The sequence below is a fragment of the Theileria equi genome, chromosome 3 (assembly GCF_000342415.1).
Source record: "Theileria equi strain WA chromosome 3, complete sequence".
Lineage (NCBI taxonomy): Eukaryota > Apicomplexa > Aconoidasida > Piroplasmida > Theileriidae > Theileria > Theileria equi.
In genome coordinates this window covers 124029-144094 of record NC_021367.1, presented here as the reverse complement: position 1 = coordinate 144094, position 20066 = coordinate 124029, and the positions used below count along the sequence as shown (strand labels likewise).

The 20066-nt window shown below is 37.6% G+C and overlaps 12 protein-coding genes across 12 annotated transcripts; 6 read left to right on the top strand and 6 right to left on the bottom strand.

Annotated features, from left to right (window-relative positions):
* Positions 1–177: 177 nt before the first annotated feature.
* BEWA_000840 (hypothetical protein) lies at positions 178–867 on the top strand (the record flags this gene model as incomplete). Its single annotated transcript, XM_004830288.1, has 3 exons — positions 178–325; positions 427–638; positions 674–867. The coding sequence occupies 3 exons, from the start codon at positions 178–180 to the stop codon at positions 758–760; spliced, it is 447 nt and encodes a 148-aa protein (XP_004830345.1). The 3' UTR covers positions 761–867.
* Positions 868–998: 131 nt separating this feature from the next.
* On the top strand, positions 999–1609 carry BEWA_000830 (uncharacterized protein; the record flags this gene model as incomplete). The annotated part of the gene is made up of 1 exon (XM_004830287.1): positions 999–1609. The coding sequence occupies exon 1, from the start codon at positions 1067–1069 to the stop codon at positions 1607–1609; it is 543 nt and encodes a 180-aa protein (XP_004830344.1). The 5' UTR covers positions 999–1066.
* A 47-nt stretch (positions 1610–1656) lies between these two features.
* On the bottom strand, positions 1657–3393 carry BEWA_000820 (hypothetical protein; the record flags this gene model as incomplete). Its single annotated transcript, XM_004830286.1, has 1 exon — positions 1657–3393. The coding sequence occupies one exon, from the start codon at positions 3391–3393 to the stop codon at positions 1657–1659; it is 1737 nt and encodes a 578-aa protein (XP_004830343.1).
* Positions 3394–4494: 1101 nt separating this feature from the next.
* On the top strand, positions 4495–5356 carry BEWA_000810 (signal peptide-containing protein; the record flags this gene model as incomplete). Its single annotated transcript, XM_004830285.1, has 2 exons — positions 4495–4723; positions 4758–5356. The coding sequence occupies 2 exons, from the start codon at positions 4495–4497 to the stop codon at positions 5354–5356; spliced, it is 828 nt and encodes a 275-aa protein (XP_004830342.1).
* Positions 5357–5602: 246 nt separating this feature from the next.
* On the top strand, positions 5603–6754 carry BEWA_000800 (signal peptide-containing protein; the record flags this gene model as incomplete). Its single annotated transcript, XM_004830284.1, has 1 exon — positions 5603–6754. One exon carries the CDS (start codon positions 5603–5605, stop codon positions 6752–6754), a length of 1152 nt encoding a protein of 383 aa, XP_004830341.1.
* Positions 6755–7178: 424 nt separating this feature from the next.
* On the top strand, positions 7179–7751 carry BEWA_000790 (hypothetical protein; the record flags this gene model as incomplete). The annotated part of the gene is made up of 1 exon (XM_004830283.1): positions 7179–7751. One exon carries the CDS (start codon positions 7179–7181, stop codon positions 7749–7751), a length of 573 nt encoding a protein of 190 aa, XP_004830340.1.
* Positions 7752–7793: 42 nt separating this feature from the next.
* Positions 7794–9687, bottom strand: BEWA_000780 (hypothetical protein; the record flags this gene model as incomplete). The annotated part of the gene is made up of 1 exon (XM_004830282.1): positions 7794–9687. Exon 1 carries the CDS (start codon positions 9618–9620, stop codon positions 7794–7796), a length of 1827 nt encoding a protein of 608 aa, XP_004830339.1. The 5' UTR covers positions 9621–9687.
* A 328-nt stretch (positions 9688–10015) lies between these two features.
* Positions 10016–11149, bottom strand: BEWA_000770 (hypothetical protein; the record flags this gene model as incomplete). Its single annotated transcript, XM_004830281.1, has 2 exons — positions 10016–11099; positions 11130–11149. The coding sequence occupies 2 exons, from the start codon at positions 11147–11149 to the stop codon at positions 10016–10018; spliced, it is 1104 nt and encodes a 367-aa protein (XP_004830338.1).
* Positions 11150–11395: 246 nt separating this feature from the next.
* BEWA_000760 (hypothetical protein) lies at positions 11396–13090 on the bottom strand (the record flags this gene model as incomplete). Its single annotated transcript, XM_004830280.1, has 1 exon — positions 11396–13090. The coding sequence occupies one exon, from the start codon at positions 13088–13090 to the stop codon at positions 11396–11398; it is 1695 nt and encodes a 564-aa protein (XP_004830337.1).
* Positions 13091–13560: 470 nt separating this feature from the next.
* On the top strand, positions 13561–14429 carry BEWA_000750 (uncharacterized protein). The gene has a single exon (XM_004830279.1). It carries the CDS (start codon positions 13800–13802, stop codon positions 14028–14030), a length of 231 nt encoding a protein of 76 aa, XP_004830336.1. The 5' UTR covers positions 13561–13799; the 3' UTR covers positions 14031–14429.
* A 44-nt stretch (positions 14430–14473) lies between these two features.
* On the bottom strand, positions 14474–15985 carry BEWA_000740 (hypothetical protein; the record flags this gene model as incomplete). The annotated part of the gene is made up of 1 exon (XM_004830278.1): positions 14474–15985. The coding sequence occupies one exon, from the start codon at positions 15983–15985 to the stop codon at positions 14474–14476; it is 1512 nt and encodes a 503-aa protein (XP_004830335.1).
* A 353-nt stretch (positions 15986–16338) lies between these two features.
* BEWA_000730 (hypothetical protein) lies at positions 16339–17228 on the bottom strand (the record flags this gene model as incomplete). The annotated part of the gene is made up of 1 exon (XM_004830277.1): positions 16339–17228. Exon 1 carries the CDS (start codon positions 16906–16908, stop codon positions 16339–16341), a length of 570 nt encoding a protein of 189 aa, XP_004830334.1. The 5' UTR covers positions 16909–17228.
* Positions 17229–20066: the final 2838 nt, after the last annotated feature.

Genomic DNA, 20066 nt, shown 5'->3' with positions numbered 1-20066 from the left:
GGTCTACTTTGGCTAGTTTAACCGTTTTTATGTCTACTGTACTATTTAAACAAGTTTAATCCGCGGAATCCTGGCCTTTGTTGGAGAATCACGCAGGCTCCTGGTAGCTCCCAATACAAGGTTCCCAAAACAAGTCTAAATTCACAATTTATCGCATATAACACCATTCATCGCATCATGGAGGATGTTGAGCATAGAATAGGCGATTTAAACTGGAAAAACTGCGGAAAGATCGACCAGTTAGAGGCCATTAACGAATTTGGAAGCGATCGTCTCCTAAAGATCGAAATTGAGGCTGCAATCGCAGAAATAATAAAACCTAAAGGTTTGGCCATTTGTTTCCCTGGGTTTTGTATCCCAAAATTCTCTCTAGTTACAACTGCTCACAAATTCTATTTTTTCGCCAATTTATACACAAATCTACAGATGTTTTAAAGGCTCTAGAAGGAGTAGAGACTGATTCTGACGAGGTTCCTATCGAGATCAACCATTTGAAGCTCCTATGCAACTTCGTCACTCCAAAGGCTGACACGTTTGCTCTCGGGAAACTCCCAAATGAGACTCTAGACATTACTGGACAGTTTCTTGGTACACTTTACGTTTCAAGGGACCGCAGAGTGCCGTCCACTAAGGCTGAAGTATGTCATACGTCGACATTTATCTCATTCTTTAGGATACAACGTGGCAAAGTATGCCCAGTTTTAAGGAGTTTAGGAGGGTAACTCCTGTTGGCGCTTCAGCCTCTAGAAATAAGGGGTAATGAATGAATGCGTAAAGCGAGAGCAATGAATGAGCACCGTCGTCGGACGGAATGGACGACTAGTAGACAGGAAGGAAGATAGGCGGAGCAACTGAGGTTTTATATGAGCTTTCCGCATTAGTTTGAAGATATAAGTCCATGCCAATACGATGGATATTTTAAAGAACTGCAAAGGCGACGTTAATCAGGTCCGGTCTGTCGGAGGAAGTGTGCACGAGGGTGCAAACACGTTGTCTCACCTTCTGAAACACCAGAGGTTGTCTAAGACTATGTAACCCCTCAGTTCTGGTGTGTATAGGTTCAAAAATGACAGACGAACGTACAAGGCTCCTCGGGCCTTCAAATGAGGCTGTCAAGCGCAGAGGATATGCGCTCTCATCACTCATATTTACAGTACCACTCATCAACGTCTACATTCTCTACAAACTAGACCCGCAACTGTATCAACTGAGGCTGGTTTCAGTCATATACTCACTATTCTGTGTCTCTATCGCTATCTTGGGTGTCTATGGAGTAATCACCAAAAGTTCACAGGCACTCAAAACTTCAATCGTACTTCTCATTATCGAAAACGCTCTCTCAATCATTGTTGCACTTGTAGTGCTTTACATGTACTATAAAGGAATCAAGGCATTGCGAAATGAAGACATTCTACTCTCGAGTTATCTCAAGAAAATACACAATGCACTTGTTTTCTCACTATCGCTATACGTTATTTCAAGGTGTTTTGTCTTTATACCAGCTGCTCATATAATCGAGCTGGAAGCAAGATGTGAAGCAGCCCAAAAAACTGTCCAGGAACAGGATGAAGAAAAGTTTACTATTGATGTTAAGGATAATGAATTTTGAATATTACACATTAAATAGAGGATTATGCAAATGTAACAAAATAGCCCCTAGGTTGCTTGTCTCAAATTACGTCTATAAACAAGCTCAGATAGTCGGTTTCCAAAAAGGCGTTTCGACCCAAGTAATCGATCTGAAATTCCAATCAAACCACCAACAATCACAAATCCAGCAACGCCGGAACATAGTCCAATTAATCTTGATTTGTTGGAAAGTTTTGTATTATCCTCAAAGTACAAGGCTTCCCGTGGCGCATTATCACTGTCGAATGAGGGTTTCTCTATCGTTTCATCCGAAGGGTTTGGATATTCGTCGCTTCCATACTTTTCACTTTCATCGTCAGAATCTGTGTTGGTCTTAAGTAGATCTTGTTCTACATTCTGGTTGGGATGTCCTGCTGAAGATGATGTATGGGAGTTAGTGATACTGCAAAGTTTTACAATCTCTTCCATCTCCTCTAGGATTTTGATGATTTCAGGATCATTTTTTATATCATTACAATTTTCTGCCCTTCTCCATTTACCGTCAACATTTGCCATTTTAAACCACAAGGTCTTTTTGGATTCATATTTTATGCGTATAAGAAATGGAACCTTTGATCCACCAAAAGTTGTATAAAATACAGTAATATTATCCATGGTATTGATTGGAAAAGATATACTGTCTAGGGTTAGGGATATGTGACCACTTTTTATCCTTCCAATTCGAACATGCATATCTGAACTGCAGTTTGTATAACGAGTGTGTTCCTCTGTTTTTACCTTGAAATAAACGTTACAGTATGGGCAATTATGACTATAAAATTTTGAAATATCGAATATGTGTGCACTATTAAATTTGCAATTTAGTTTGTCAAGTAATCCAAGTAGGTTCCTCCGACTTACGTCATTTATCCTGCTGAATCCATCGAGGTTAAAAATATAATAGTGTGTGTTTTTATTCTTGTTTCTTTTATCTATCAGCTCTACAAGGAGAGGTTTATGGGATCCGTTGCCTCCTGACGGAAAGTAGACGTAGATCTCATTCCACTCTTCCCTGAGAATATCATTGTTGTTGAAGCTGTATATCTCACTCTTCCAACATGAACCGATAACCTTTATCATTTCTTTATTTTTAAAATAATAACGAAATCTTACATAGCCTTGTATGGGAGTGTTTTCCAATTTGTCTACATGCAGTTCCGGAAAGACTTGTCGATATTCGGATGCACCTGTACAAGGGTATACATATGGATGAGCACAGTAATTCTTAGTATCAGTAACATTTAAATCCAAAATTATTATATTCTTAAAGTTTGTGTTAATATTCCCCAATTCTGTGTAGTAATTACTGGGATTATCTGGATCATGTATCCCAGAACTTTTCCAGTTATTGCTCGCAAAACTCCCATACTTCCTACTATAAACAACGTGTTTATTTCCCTTTACTCCAACGAGTAATGGGAAGAGGTTGTCATGGTCGTTTTTCCAGTAAAATACATAGACTGTACTTACATGTCTGGGGAGCCTGGAGCTGGTAGTTAATCCTGTCTGCTCCTCGCTCCTATAGTTTATTTTCCCAAGTAAGTATTTGTTATATAATGTATCTTTATCCTTTTCATGAGTATATCTTTTGTATCCAAACAATTGAGTTTGTAATTTTGGATCGATTTGTGGATTAACATCTTCAGATAGACGCACCAATTTGTTCTTATCGTAGTAACAGTAAATATCATACTCTAAATGTGATACCTCATATGAATCTATTCCAATAGAAATATCCACATTTAAAGAGTATTTCTGGCCCATTGTACCGCATTTTAAGGTTTGATATGATTATACGGTACAAGGTTTAAAATCAAAATCTGCTGTTGAAATTTTATCTAGTTAAAAAGCATGTAACTCTAAATCTATTATTCTCTTACCTTGATATCTGTAAAGTCGTCTTTGCGGCAGTGTTACTCTCAGAAAATCCCCATCTAACAGTATGTATTTGTATCATTTAACCGCGTTTTTATGTAGGTTATTTCTTAGATTTCGGTTAATTTTTTTATTATTGTGGTGGATCATAATGTAGATTCTATATCCAATAAGAGGTTATGTATGTAGAGATATTTATCTGTCTATTACATGCACTGTGTAAGAGTTTAAATGGTAATACTCAGATGCTATCTATTTGTGTATAAACCATATAATTCACCTATTAGTTTTCTATATTAAAAGCTATAATATTTCCTCGGTTGTAGATATAAGCTCGTATAACAGCCGAAAATGTCGCACATATTTTGACATGGAAATAAAGTAAAATAAGTTTTATCTCGTTGCATTCATGTAATATTAACAATTTCCGAGTCATAATAGATATAAAATATGTCTGGATAATCTCTTACCATAATATTGAGGGCAGAAAAGCCACAAAACAAAGGACAAGCGTCCTTTACATTTGGCTAACAATTATGTCACTTTGTGATCTATTTACCATTTTTGATCCATAATTTATCTCTAAATTGTATTTATATACTCTGAATGAGCTGGGTATAGCTGGTTTCCCCTATACATCATTATTCTTAGACAATATCCCCGACTCTTGGACCCTGCTAAACTATAAATTTCTCAGACACTGTGATATAGTATGAGAATACCCTACATATCCATTCATTAAACATTACCATTTATATCTATGGATCATGATGTGATGTTACAAAACCTTCACAAGGCTGTAAAAAGATCTCGCATGCATTTTACCCTTCACCACATGGTTTTAGTCTCCCCAGACATAATTAGACTACCATACACACCACCCTGCTTTATATCCAATTAAAAGAGTTGTGTTGGCCTGCATAGCTCTCGAGCAACCTAAAGGGTCAAAACAAATCACAGGATATAGTGAAACTTGGTCATAATGGCAAGATGGGTGTTTCTGTGATGTCACTGCTTACTCTATTCTTAATTGCACTCATTTTGAAAGCTACAAATGCGCTACCTGAGGCTGAAAAGTTCCTAATTGATTTGGACATTTCTGACATACCGCCAAAGAGAATTGGAGTTGCCAAGTCCAAAAGGGTTCCGGGTGGCATTCACTATATCGTCAAGAATTCTAGCAGGCACAGTCACGTTATAGGTGACGTCAAAGATACAGGTTTGTGTTTTATTCTCTTTCTAAATTCATTTAGGCGAAACAATTCTCCGCGGAGATGAAAGGAACATGAGTAGATATGTATTGGTTGCAAAGAGGGAACGTGGCGCAACATATGTAAGGATCATTAACCGCTACAGAACTGGTGGTAAATATTCGTGTCACCTCAGGGAATTTATAAAGGAGGATGGTGTTTCCTTCTACAGAGAAATCTTCAGGAGTACAGTGGACATTAATCTAATGATGCAAGATAGCGACGACGCTATTCTTGTTAATGTTGTACCGGCGGTGGTTTGGGAGAGTTCCGCAGGAGTGGAAGAACATTGTCTAACGGAGGAGGACAACAATACCGGGGGAGATGGGCTCATCAGAAATTACAATGTGCAAAAGAGAATAGAAGACTATGTGACTATTGGTGTGGTACGTTACGGTGAGTACATTGTGGACGACAGAATTGAGGACTTGCTCTCCAGGAAAGTGACTTGGGAGGGTGGAATAGAACACCCGAAAATCATCGTTACTTCACTCTATAGAGACGGAACAGAACTCTTCATAAAGTATAAAATGTCAGTGAATAAGGCCAGAGGGTTCTATATCCACAATTCAAAGAAGAAACTTATCCACATGTCTGATTAGGTGAATGGAAGGACCAGATGGAGATAATGCTGTTAGCTGGAATAGTCTGTAAAGATGCAGAAAGTCCCATTCTATAGATCAGTTTGAGATGAAGACTCTGCTATATACAGATCAATATTAGCTGCATGCATCTTATTCCAGATCTTCCCTGACAACTCTCACGGCTCAAATTGTAGATCCATGATCCAGTCCAAACATTTATTCACAAATACTACATCATTGCTATATATTCTACCACAAACAACAATGAATGTACTTCTGAGAGTACCCCTTCTGCTCACTATCTTCTTGTCTACAAAGAGTGCCCTAGGAGACTATGGAAATCTACACTCCGAAACTGAGAAGATTAGGTCAATCATAGAGATTGATAACGATTTCGAGGATGCGGAAGATGTCGAAGAGGACCCACAAAGGATTCCAATCACCCTTGACATAGCTATGGAGACACCAGATAGAATCATGACATTAGAACATAGAGAAGAAAGATATGAGAACCTTTACGTTGTTGAACCAGGACACGATGAACATTACAAAATTGGCATTGTAAAGGATGATGGTCAAGTGATTTCTGAGGACAACGACCTAATTGTGGAGAGAATAGTCTACTTTTGCAGAGAAAAGGATGGTACAAAAATCATTAATATAGTCGATTATTATCTAACAACGGATGGAGACACTATTACAGCAACTAGTGATTTTATTAAAAGACCTGATCATGATCTATATGAACCATTTGCCAAGATTCCAGTGGACATTGACATTACCAGAGAGATACCCGAGCAGATCAAGGAGAAGAGACTTTTATCACTTACTGATGGTTCAAGTTATTCAATTAGAAATAGATACAAATATAGTCACAAAATAGGTGCAGTTTATGATGGTGATGAGCTCCTTTTCGAAGATGATGACGAGAATATTGCGAGATATGTATATCTCATTAACGATCAAGACTATGCCAAACTAGTTACCATAATTGATACAAAAAAGGGAAATGATGGGTACGATTTTAAGGAAACTCATAGAGTAATTAAAGTAACAGGAGATCCTAACTACACGCCCTTTGTGAGAAACCCTATAGAAATCGATGTGTTGGCAGACGACTATCATGAAGGCGTAGAAACTACCATATCAGGACAAGGAGACATGATATTTAAACTAGAAAGTGATTTTGCACATTACGCCTACATTGGCGTTGTGAGATACGGTAATTTTATAGTAAATGATGTGGTGAAAAATGGCATGTTCTCGAAAACCGTTATTCTAGACACGAATGGCGCACAACCAAAGATTACGATCAGATACGATATGGAAGATGGAGAAATCGTATTTTCATACTACAGAGTAGTTCAAGGCGAGCAAGGTGATGTGATTTTATATGATGGAGATGAGACTATATGAGTGACAACTAAATCAATTTACAAATAAGATATTTAAATGTAGGTATTTTTAATACATGCTTATGAACTTTTCCTTTCGATATTCTTACCTTGAATTGTTTGTCGCTCATTATTCTGGCGTACAACTGTTCTCATTGCATTGGTACCCTTATGGAGAAATTCAGTATAACCTGTCGCATATACACGCTCGGGATTTACAGCAACCACAAACTAACTAATCACCCTTACTGTTACCATAACTTACGTCTTCCTAATGCTCCCTTTGGTTGGGTTAAAATTCATTAATTCGGCAATAGATTTTGTGATGGGGTCTGCATGCAGAATTGGAATATTTGTTCCAATAAAAAATTACTCATCGAACATATCAAAGGTGAAACCTACACAGTAACAAATATTATTCAAAAAAAATCCGTTACGGATATCCAATGAGGATTTTCAATTTACTATTCACTGTATTCATTCTGCAGTTTTCAGAATGCGGAAATGAATACAGTAATACCAACATCCCAGAAAACCACCTCAGCGGCAGTTTACAGAGTACCTCAGAGATATTTGAAAGCAACCAAGGCTCACCCGGAGAAAATGAAGATACGGGTGGTGCTCAACAACCCCTGTTTCATGAGGTCACAATGGACCTTTCAAGGTTGGATGAGGAGGTATTCGAGATTGAAGAAGATGAGGAAACAGGTGGTGTATCCTCCGGACTCATCATTCCAGGAGAAGAATACTATGTCAACAAGGTGGTTTATGGCACCAACGTACTTTGGGAATCAGATGGCGAATGGAAATGCACGCACGTAGAAGTCCACATAAACACAAGCAAAATACTCGTAATCATAGGATATGAAAATGAGAGAAATTTAGAATACAAGGGAATGCAAAAACATATGGGCGGATTGTGGTATGAAACCGATGACTTTGATGATATCCTAGTGGATATGATGGAAGAACCTGACAACTTGGTTAGCAAAAGTATGCGATTAAGGCGTTGCGGATGATGTATAAAGAGATCCGGTCTAGTGTAATAAAAATTCAACGATTTAAAACAATTTACTAACCAAAAATGTACTCTTTTGTACATTTTCCCTAAAGGGAGAGTCTTCACTCTTTTTAATGCGACAAACTATACTTTTCAAAAGTTGGTTTCTCTCTAAATTTACAAAGTCATCTACATTTAACTTTACTACATTTTTATCCCTTAAATCAGAATGATATATCCCACAGATCTTTGTAGTTGCATCGTTAAAATGCCGCAAAAGTAGCGTTAGTTCATACAAATATTCTTCCCCTTCTTTGTCTTGTACATCACTGACGAGGTGTATACAGTGTTTGTTGTGTCTAATTAGGAGATCCAGTGCAATCGAGAGTAGGGCGTTTGTTGTTAGAGAATCTGTAACACAGGAGACTTGTACAAGCCGCTTTATGAAGGATGATATCAGCTTAACTGGAAGCATGGAGCTCTTTAGTGCTGTATAGAGTACTTGGAGCAAACACTTCCCATAGTCACCATCTAGATATTCAATGTTCAGAAATTTTAATAGCTTGAGGTAAAAATAAGACGCACTTTTTTCTTCACCCGCATGTTCCTCAACATCTACACTCAAAATCATAGCATCATCCAGTCCGTAGTATAAAACGAGTTCCATTAGGGCCCTGAGAGACAAAATTTGCAGATTCAAGCTTGAATGACTCAAGAAATCAATCAAAAGATCCACAAATAAAAGGGGATTTGATGAGAATGGGAATACATGGCTGGGCATCGCCTCCACAAGAGTGACAAGTGCCTCGGAAGAGAGCCCGTGATTGACATGATAGTCGCGAATCACATACATCCATAACTTATTGTACATTCCTTTATAACGCTTAGATAATGCCTTTCCATCTATTGGATCATAGGGACTTTCTTCCTCAGATTCATAGTCAATGCTGGAGTCATCATCCGATTCATCCTCTTGAGCATCAGAGGTATTACCAATGGCTTCTCTGAATTCTAGAGGTATAGGTATGCTAGACAAAAGTTCAACAAACGCATTAATCTGTTCCTTGGTAGACTTTTCGGACAAGAAATTCACCATTGTAAAATACATTGCCTGTGGCAAATATACCAAATAGTCCTTGTACATGTCCAAAAAAACTTCATCAGCATCAACTACAAATAGTCCATGGTAAATACTGGAGAGGATATAGTACTCTAGGAGCGCCATGGATTCACAATTTTTGTCCAACATCTCGTACAGACCCTCCTCTAGACGCATCAAACTTTTGAGCTTTACGTGAACGTAGGCGAGATAATGTGAGTAACCAGACATGATATAGAGTAGACGCAGTAGCTCTGTGGTCGCACAGATGGTAAGCTCCTTTCCTAGGTCTTTAGACGAATTTCCAACATCTTCCATAACCTCGTAGTTTAACATGAAGGAATTTGAGCGACCGCCACAGGGAGTGGACCCAGTTGGAGTGCTTTCGATACTATAAAACGTCTCAATTCCAGAATCTCCACCCAGGCTATTCTCAGTCTCCTGGTTAGAACTACTAGAGTGAAATGATATCAACCCCGAATTAACAGGAGTCCTATCCACTGAACCCTGGGATTCTGTGTATTTCCCGTCATTTTTACTTGATTTACCCTCATATATTCGTTTAAAAAGACCGTATATCTGTCCTGGAGTGTAAAATACCGAATATTTTGCCTTTAAAGGATATAAACTCTCTACAATCTCATCAACTAGCGATTCTATCTCATCCTTATTTTCCAAATTTACTTCATTCTCCATAAAATCTATATTTTCTCCTTCATTCTTTGCAGAAATCAGTGCAAAGGCTCTTTCAAGGAGATGGAGAGCCTTCCTAGCGTCAACGTCACCCATCTAGGAGAAAATATAAGACTAAAGGCCAATTATTAAACATTTAAAATGTAAATGGAAATTATAGACCAAAAAGGTCATGTTAATGGGAATTAAAGTGACCTTGGAAGGATCCCTAGGCTCATCTCCACAAGGAGCTCGGAGACATTTGACTAGTCAATCTCGATTACCGTAGGCAAGTCCACACGCGCTGGAAACGGTTCCTCTTCAACCGGTTTCAGAGGAGCTGACCTTGAGGGTGAACGCGGAAACTTGATGTCCACCTGCATGCCATTTTCAATGGATATATCTTCGTCTCCTGTTTATTCATGTGACAGTGTATGAATTTATAGTATACTGGATGGGCTAATAATGGCCAGGAGTCTTCCAGAATGGATGAAAGGGTCCATGGACAAAAGTTAGATAAATCCATTTTCAGCCCATCTAGCCCTTGTTTCAGCTCTATTCTTTGCCATTTCTTCCTTCTTTCTAAAGAAAAAGAATCGTTCCACTTCTTTCCAGGATCCATCCACTTTATCAAACCACCGGTAGTAAATTCCTTCTCCAACCTTTACCCTGAAAAATAGCAGAGACGTCGTTCCATATGTATAAATTGCACAGGATATACATTTTCCATCTTCACCTTGGTTTGCCGTCCAGAGGATCTGTTGATTGTACCTTACCTCTCTAGCAACATGTCCAGATTTTGGAAAGAAAAAACGTGTATAAAGTCCAAGAATATCTGCATCAAATATCGTGCAATTCTCATTATCTACTGCACATCCAACATCTATGAGACAATTGCAGCTCATAGACACATCAAACTGTAAATCCTTTATCATTGTGATGTAATTGTAGCTGTTACGTTCCCATTCCTCCTTTTTTCTAGCGTAATTTCTACTACGCAAGTTACCGTTGTCAGTAAACATGACAATCACAAGCTCTGGCTTACCATCAATGTTGAGATATGCCTTGATATATTCGAGTGCTTCAGTGGAAGAGAACTCACTTAATATGATTCCATCACTTGCAACTTTATCCACCCTTATATCTTTATGCGGAAGGATTAACCTGATTGAATTCTGCTCACATTCGTAATGGATCGTCTTGTAAAGATCCATCCTTTTCTCAGTAATGTCAATTGTTACTCTTTGGGGCGTTTTCAGCTCTGGATAAACCCATTCATCTCCAGAACTCGCAGTTTGTTCATCAGAGTCATATATAGATTGCATAAGATACATGCCTGTATGGCAGCTCATTGGTTCAGTTTGAACGGATACATCCCTAGATTCTACAGACCGTCTAGTTTGTTCCTTTTCAGGAACTTCTTGTTTACAAGTGTCTGATTCTTCTTTTTTGGATACGCTCTCTAAAGGAAGATCTGTGGGCAGAGGGTTGGTCTTATCTTGCATGGTTAGGGTCTGTTCAGCTGGCTGAACTGGTTCGCCATCTTCACAAAGATTGCCGGAACTTAATCCATTCTCCAATTTATCATCTCCACAACTACACAGTTGTAGTACCAATAGTATGTACACTACTGTTATAATCCTCATCCTTTCAGGTTATTTGCCAGAGTATTGTTTTGGCCTATCCTTTAAAATTTTTTATAGTGTGTAAATATAAACATGGTGATACCACAAATCTCATATAGACCCCATCTTGATATATTGTAACCGTATGAGAAATATTTATACCATATGTTAATGTAATGCACGCTATCCTCTTGCTATTGGAATTTGTACCACCCACAAGTGTTGCATGCAACACGCTTTTTGCAGAGCAACATTCCCGGGAATATTTTAAACAATTGTAGAATGTAGGGCATAACGTGCTGGCCAATGTATACAAAAAGGCACAATAAGCGGTTCATTTTTATCCATTCCAGTTTCTTTGTATTGTTTATGCAACTTACCTATAGTACGATTATGCGATATTCTATCTCCGTCGATAAAAACCCTGACATTTTTATGTTGATTTTTGTCCAGCTTATATAAATCACCAAATTTAGTGACTAAATTACCCCAAACTTCTGTCTTTCTCACATACACCTTGGAAAGTCGATCATCCTTTATCACTGATCCGCTTTTGTCTACAATTACGAATTTTAAGCAAAGTATAGAATCCGATGTATTCTTTTCCTTCTCTTTAGTGACAGTCTCTGCGATGTTATCTTCGTTCAATATATCTTCGTCTTTATGATGCTCGTTATTTACAATTCCAGTCTCTATTTTATCAGTCTGCTTTCTCTTTGTCAATTTAGAGTTTGGTTCATCTACGCCTTTAGTTATTTTGTCCGCATTCTTCCTTGTCTGGTTGACATTAACGCTATGATTCACGAGATTTACCCACCTTGCTTCCACAGATCCTTCATCACAGGTGCAATACTCCTCTTCACTATCGAGTATACGTCTGCGTGATTTTTTTGTGGTTGTTTTTACAACTCTGCTTTTTTGTCTAGTTTGATGAGGGAGATATTCTTCATCGTCATATTCTTCAACATAATCACTATCGTCATCCTTTATACACCTGCTTTTGATATGTTTTCTATCATAACTATATTCTCTTTTATTGTACATGTTCTTACGGGGACGCTCAGCTGGTTCAAGTAGTTTTTTATCAAACAACTCTTCCTTTTCCTTTCTAGACCTTCTACGTTCACGATATTTTTTAGTTCCCAAGTTATAAATAGCAATGTGATGCTTATGGAGTTCATCCATAAGTTCTCTTGTGCTTTTGTCGACATAATTAAATCCAATTTCGTCAGTATAATGAAGTTCTCCGCACTCTATACGCTTCCTATTTTCTGCAAAATAACCCATCAGGAATGTTTGAGGATCTATGGCTGATTTTGTGTCCTTTTTGAGCTCTTTTAAATAATCTGAAATTATCCATAAATTCTTATCCTGGAACAAACTGTGTGTCATTGTTAATAGTTCATTGATATTTTCCCTCACAGTTTTACTGTTACGTGTGTTTTTTGCTACCGTATCCATGATCTCTCGTCCCTGTTCTTCAGTGAGATGTAAAATAGATAGAGTTCCGGTATCCAAACACATTACTCTGCCGACATCTTCAACAATTGGATGTATGGGCTTCTTCTCTTCGCTTTTTAGGCTATTACTGAGCCTAAACTCCCTGTAAACCCTATCATCTATGCACTGTCGCTGTGGAGTGGAAAGCGGATTCTCCAAATGTGAATTATGTCTCTTGTTTATTTTGCGATTGTCACTTGTATGTTGGCCGCTGTTTTTACGTGTACTGCATGTCCCAACTGGATCGCACGTTATTGTATCAGAAGACTCGCAAGTAACGTGTCGCCCTCTTTCTGGATTTTGGTCCTTTAGATCCTCTTTGGTTACCTTTCCAGCGGATAGAGGATTCCTTGCAGATTCAGAAACTGCATTTTGAGAGACATATTCTTCCTCTTCACTGGATACAATGAGGAATGAGGACATATCCTTTACATCCTTTTCAAATATATCCTCCTCTTCCATGTTGCGATATTATAAAGTTACAAACGGTTTATTCCATGAAGAGAATAATATCTGTGGCAACTCCAACGACCTTTTCTGATGGTATACACGCCAATACAGCCACTTCTTGATTATACAACGCTAAATAGTTTCGTATACTCTTGGTATACCTTCTAGGTACCCCTTGTCTATTAATCTTATGAGCCGTTATTCTGAGCCAAATTTCGATTCATAGTCCATAGTTTTGTTATAAAGTTGTAAATTATACAAAATATAGCCAATTCATCTTATTCTTGGCGATTTACTGTCTCAAGGGTACAAAAAAGAGCAAATAGCCTGGATTATCGTTTCTAAAGCCAATTTATCATCAAATAACGGTATTTATGAAAGGAAATATCCCTCTGGAGAAAGAAATTTGGTGTATATGGAAGAAATCAAGTACTGGAAGTGTGCAGGGGCTGATTGGAATCTTGTGGGTCTAAGCCAACTCCACAGTCTTAATCTATTCTTTAGGGTGCACATTTAGTCTGTTTTGGTACGTTTCATACTCTTCGGGGTTGTGGCTTCTCAGTTATATCTGCCTATGACCCAATACAAGAGAAAATTCCTCGGTGCTCTCAAAATTTATTGTGGACACCAAAATCGGATAGATGCGACAAAATGAACAGATCTTACCGTTTAGGAAATAAAAGTAGAAGTAGTCTCTGTAGGTAGAAGCTTTAATCCCAAAATGGCGCTTTGGGGGTACGGATTTAACAAGGAGACGAGGAATCACAGGAATAGACGGTACTATGGCATTTTCTATCTCGCATCCATGTTCACCCTGCCGTACTTCACCTACCACTTTTGTGGAAACACCATCGTAACCAAGTGGTTCCTCAAGAATATCATTCCTGTATACTACCCGCCTGAATCTGACCCTAAGATTATATCAAGGATTTATCACTCAAAGGATGACTGAATGAAGCAAAAATTATCATTAAATGGGCTACATGAGCGCATTAGTGTGACAGTTGTTCATACGACCGGAGGATGTTTCTGAAAGACTGGCAACTATATGCTGTAAAGCGTTGTAAATGACTGATTTGCGAGAAACTAATATCTAGGAAGAATATCTACTGAATCTGAATAAATTATGTATAATTACCTTTGGTAAATGGACTATCATTGTTTTGTAACTTTCACTGTATACTTGAATGCATTGGTGCTAATGGTTATTGTCAATATGTACTGCTTCATCTCCCTCTAAATTTCTACTATTCACCTAACTTTAAACAACCGATGGATAAAGTAATCACAAGTATTCCACTATGAATGTAAAAATTTGATGTCATGTATTTTATCAAGTTATTCTATTTTCTTCTACATATTAAACAAGTAGTCCAGTGTCATATATCCTATGTTTTATAAAATCTTCATTGCTGATAAAAGGTCTTTTCTACTGGCTAGATACGTCCTTATTGAAGGTCCAGCCTTCCGAATTACAAAGCGGAAAAAACCAAGGAGTACCAGGCATAGAATGACAATTCCAACGGCTAGACCTAAAGGGTCATTGTTAGACCGCGTAGACTTCTTATTTATGTTTATAACATTCCCTTGTGAGTCGGATTCCTCTTTAAAAGTGATAGATGTTTTTGGCTCAATCTTCCGTTCTCCATCAACGACCTGTTTTGGAGATTCTGGTAGTTTTCTACTGGATTCCTCGAGCTTATAAATAAGATTTTCATTGGATAACTCACCTTCCTGAAGTTTTTCCCAATTATTCTCGTCAAAGCCGTCCTTCTGTTGAAAGTAGAGAGATTTTGGATTACCACTCTTCCTTTCTAGCTCAACAAGGAGAAGGCTATTCAGACCTGTATTATTGATAGGGTAATATGCGATTACGCTCGTTAGTTTGTCATTTGACGTTATGTTATTTAGTTTGGTAGTTCCATAACAGAGACTCTTGATGGTGAACAGCGAGGTTGTAGTCATGACATGTTTGTGTCCCTGGAAACCAGAACCTTCTGCTAAAGCATTAATAACAGTAAAGAATAGCATATTACCAGCAGGCTTATATAATCTTGCAATCGGATGAGAAACGTCTAGAGTAACATGTGGAGTTGAGGATTCTTCTAGGATTTTCCTGATATTTTCAGGTTTTACAGGTATAGTTTTGGTAAACATATTCTCCGTAACCCAATCATAATCTCCATAATATCTTCTTTTAAAGATGTCATTTTCTTCAACCTCGTATGAAAGGAGTAAGGGGTAGTAATTATACCAGTAAACGGATATGATTTTAACATCTGCTGGAGCGGGGAATATTGTCTCATTACCATTCCTAACATTTCCAAGGCTACTAATTGAAGTATGAGAGTAGATCACATAGTTGTACCGTCCATTTTTAGATCTATCAGGGGTTAATTGAATTTGTTTTTGCTGACAGGAAGGACATATATAGGCATTGCCACTCATACCAGTTTTACAAATATTTACTACGTGTAAGCTATTCTTTTCACAGTTTTGCTTGTCAAGAGCATTTTGGAGATTCGTATTTTCTTCTTGATTCTTTGCCCAAGTATTTCCATCAGTGGTTATGTAATATTCATCTTTATCACCTAGTTGAACAAGGAGAGGCTTCTCTAATCTAGTTCCCCAAAAGAATACGGAAACAGTAGATACTTCGTTTAGAAAACCATCAAAATTTATGGAGTTCCTAGAGTCTGTAATTTTACTTATCTTAAATCCAGAACTCAGAATATGTGTTATCTTGATGTATCCGGTTAGTACAGTCCCGTCCTTTGTCTTTGGACTCCTATCTGTAGTAACAGTTACGTTGGCATAAGCGTTTCTCTGAGTAATGTCAATCTCAATATTATCATTTCCAAAACGTCTTTCTAATTCAATCTCTATTTTACCTTCTCGGCTCATCATCTAAATATATTTTCATTCTAAAGAATATTCACAATCTAAATCTCTCTAAAAATACCCGGTTGGTATATCCCAAGATGGAAAATAAATCTTTATACCTAAATGCAACAAGATAGTCAGACATTAACACATTTTAAACCCCCATGTCTTATTAACTACCACATTTATCAGCATATAAATGAGCTATTCATGAGGAATAACTAACGTAAATTAGATCTTTTATCAGTTTACAGTACGACTAATAGAAATATAATGAGTACAAAATTGCATGCAGAAAATTTAGTGTAGACCTCTATAGCGGTACTTTCCTAGCGTCTTGATCCGGGTGATTAGTAAATATGTTTTCTTGACGTAATTTATTCAGTATTAGACTCATCTGATTCTTCCATCATGTCGTCAACAATATCGTCATATTCAGCCTCTGAGATTTCCTTCCATTCTCCATTGACTCTTTGAAAATACTTTGAGACCTCATATTTATCAATATCAAGCTCTACAACCAAAATAATATGATATTCGTCAGAAAATAAGACAACGGAAACAAAATCAATTCCCGGCCCTGCTATCCATATTGGCGTTCCTTCATCTGTAACTGCCGTAATCTGAAACCTAGGTTTTGCAAAATACTGTCTGTAACTTATACCATCGTCTATCCCATTGAACGTAGAAATCTTATCCATATCTGGGTCTGAAATATCGAGTGCAAATGGAATTGTTGGTTCATCTTCAGAGATATCCTTCGGACAATCCTCACCATCATCTGCAGCTCCGCATGAGTGTATGAACCTGTAAAAAATAGGCAATATGTAAAATCTGTATGGTGCAAATTTGCCTATTGATTGGAAAAAACCTCCAATGAAAAGATTTTTAAAAAAGAGGGTGAAATAAAGTAGGGGTAAGTTAGAGAGAGCAACAAGGATTTTCATGGTAAGTAGTCTGGTCAATACCGATATATAATTTGGCAGAATAGAATGATCTTTTTCTTTAGGAAACAAGAGCTAACGTCATGTAAGAACCCCTATTTAAACTTCAAGCTGAGATAGTCATGCAGACCCCATGCAGGTGGACAATCTAGAAAAAAAGACACACAAAAGGAGTATGAGGTAAAGTATTTTACCACATCTACAGATAAGATACCGTTTAACATTAAAAGGGGTTTAATGTCTTGTACAACACCTAACTGGATAATAATAATAATTCCTGTGAAACCATTCTATGTTCATCCAATACCATATATCCGTAATCATAGAATTTAAACCTAGTTATCCACACTTTGGTAGTTTTATATGAGGCATTGTTTTAAGAGAGCATATGATTATTAAAATATTTTCTGGTGAATTATGTACCATTAATTATTATTCTAGTTCCACATTCTTTGCAGCGTTTGAGTGAAACTAAGCGTCTATGTGAATCTCTCCATCTTGCACACAGGTGCTTTGAAAAGGTGGATGGAACGTGGAATCCTCTTAGTATGGATGAATTTTTAAAGAAGTTTTACAAGATGAGAAGCTCTTAATCCCACTTCAAAGTCTAATACCACTCCTAGACAAAGTTTATCACACTAAAGCGCTTTAATTGTACAATAGAATGACTATGTAAACCCCTCTTCTTCCTCCAAAGGTGTGCTCATTTAGCCTCTATATCTCCTCTAGACTGGGCGTGTCTAATCTCTCACATTCTTCTCTACATTCATTCTTTCGAGCATCTGCTTCCACTGATCTGTGTAAAGACCTCATGTGCAGTTTTAAGTTTGTATCTTGATTACCGGTTATCCTATGAATACCAGATTCTTCCTGTCTATGAATAGGGACTTATTCCAGTAGACCTGCAACTTACATTCTCTAGAGCATTAAGAGTCCTGTTTATTCACCTTAACTGTTAAGCCATGGTGTATATACTAACCATTACCCTTTGACGGTATTAATAGAGTGTCACAGCTTCTCTAGATGGATAACCCGTACCACTGTTTAGTATGCATGTTCTATAGCCAGTCACTCCATTACCTTGTTCATTTTCATGTGAGATTAAAACTACATAATTTGGTGTAAAATATACATTTAGATAGTGGTATGTATGGGCAGAAGTTGTATCTTCCTGTAAAACATCTCAAAGGCTAAGATAGTAGCCCTTAGTGATCCATTTGCCCAGTCCAAATCCTTTTCTTTTCCTCTAGCCAAGATCGACACCAATAGTAAATATGTCCATATTCAATCTGATGATTACATCATTGTCTTATTTATCTCATTTTTGAGTAATATATCGACTAAAACAATATTAGCGGCCAGGGCAGCTCCCTATGGTTACCATCTTCATATCCTCTATTTAGTCGAATACTCAGATACTAGACAACCTATTAGGTAAAAATTATGTGATATGAACTTCAAAAATTGAATTCTGATGCAATCGTAGAAAATTCCTTGAATCCATCCTTCCACTTTTCTTCCCTGTATTCATTCTAGGTACCCCTTCATAATATCGGCTTCCTGTGGGTTTTGATCCACAACTCATCTTCTTGTATCATCCGTACTAATGTAAATACCATACAGATGTAAAATTATGGGTTTTATCCATTCATTCCATATAATGACGGTGATGCCCTAGTGTGTATCTTCCCCATAGGGGAGTTACGACATCATTTCCAATTTTGTTCCTCTTGAAGCTGCAGGGAAGCACAGGACAGATATGTTCCGTATGTATTACTTGTAAATACACCAGGTTTGAGCTTCAAAACGGTACGTTTATCATTGCTGTCTCCATTTCATAATTATTTCGTGTCTAGCCAATAATTTGCTCGTGCCCAACCCAAAACCCACTTTTTAGTCTATATGTTTATGTGTTTGTATATGAACGTTTGCACATTCGAGTTTACAGGTTGAAATGGCAGTTGACGGAACGACACCCATGGGCCGCGATGGCTTCACCCCAAACATCTCAGCGCGTAGAAGGTAAGAATAGTGTCTGATAAGGGACCAGAGTGGAGTTTGATTCTCACAGTGCAAATACTACTGTAAGGGGTACTTGACCCCTAGGGAGTCTATATAAGAAGGGTAGACAAGGGAATAAGGTGACTACATAAGCATAACAATGGGGGAGTGATGGCAATTTGTGTGTTACAGACTTTTGTGACTAACGCTTGGCATGAAAATTCTACATCATTATGGGCCAAGGATGACTATTGAGAAACCTGGAATGTTTCTACATAAACCACTGATGTATTTCCCTAGAGGACTTTTAGGATCATCCGTAGACCATGGAAAGTGGATGATATGTGCAATGATTTCTCGTAAAACATATTGTAAATCAAACAAGCTTGTACTCGGTGACATTTCAAGAGACCTTACCAATTTGCACAAGTAGACAGGGAAATGACCATTTTCCCTCTTGGAAATTCACGCCAGAGGCTAGAATATTGAAAATACCTAGGATGTCTCTCCTATCCACATCATTTTAAACGTATGTTTTCAGATAAGTTTTGAATTTGCCTGCATCGGAATTTTTAAGGATTACGCCTCTTGTATGGATGGGTGCTTCTTACTATTTCATATTTGCCACAAAATGGATGGAGCCTAGTTCTCCACGATAATTTACAAGACGCCTGGATTCTAATTTTACCTTGATATAATCGCAAAAGGGGTGCATTGTAGGGATCTTTTATTTATAAGGGATGAACAATATAAATGATGATCACGCCATCCTTCCTTTCTACCACCGCAGAAACATTGGCCAGGAGTCACTGTCTACCACAAATGGATGGCACAAAGGAGAGCCGTGATGATGAATCTAGATGGCAAACTCTTTGATGTTGAAAAAAATAGGGGCACTATTTAGACAAGAGGGTGAAAAATAAAAAGAAATTTCTCTACTCTGCAAGTATGATGCTATTTGACATGAACAAGGGATTATCTGTCTAAAGTTTATTTGCAATATCAAGCGTATAGCAATAATTCCCACCATAAATTGTGCCTGGGAATCTTACCAACTCTGTACACTCAAAAATCCTCTATTTATTTTTCTTCATAATCATTCCACAATTTAGGTATACGACCGATACTGATTCCGCTATCGCCACTCAATACACTCAATA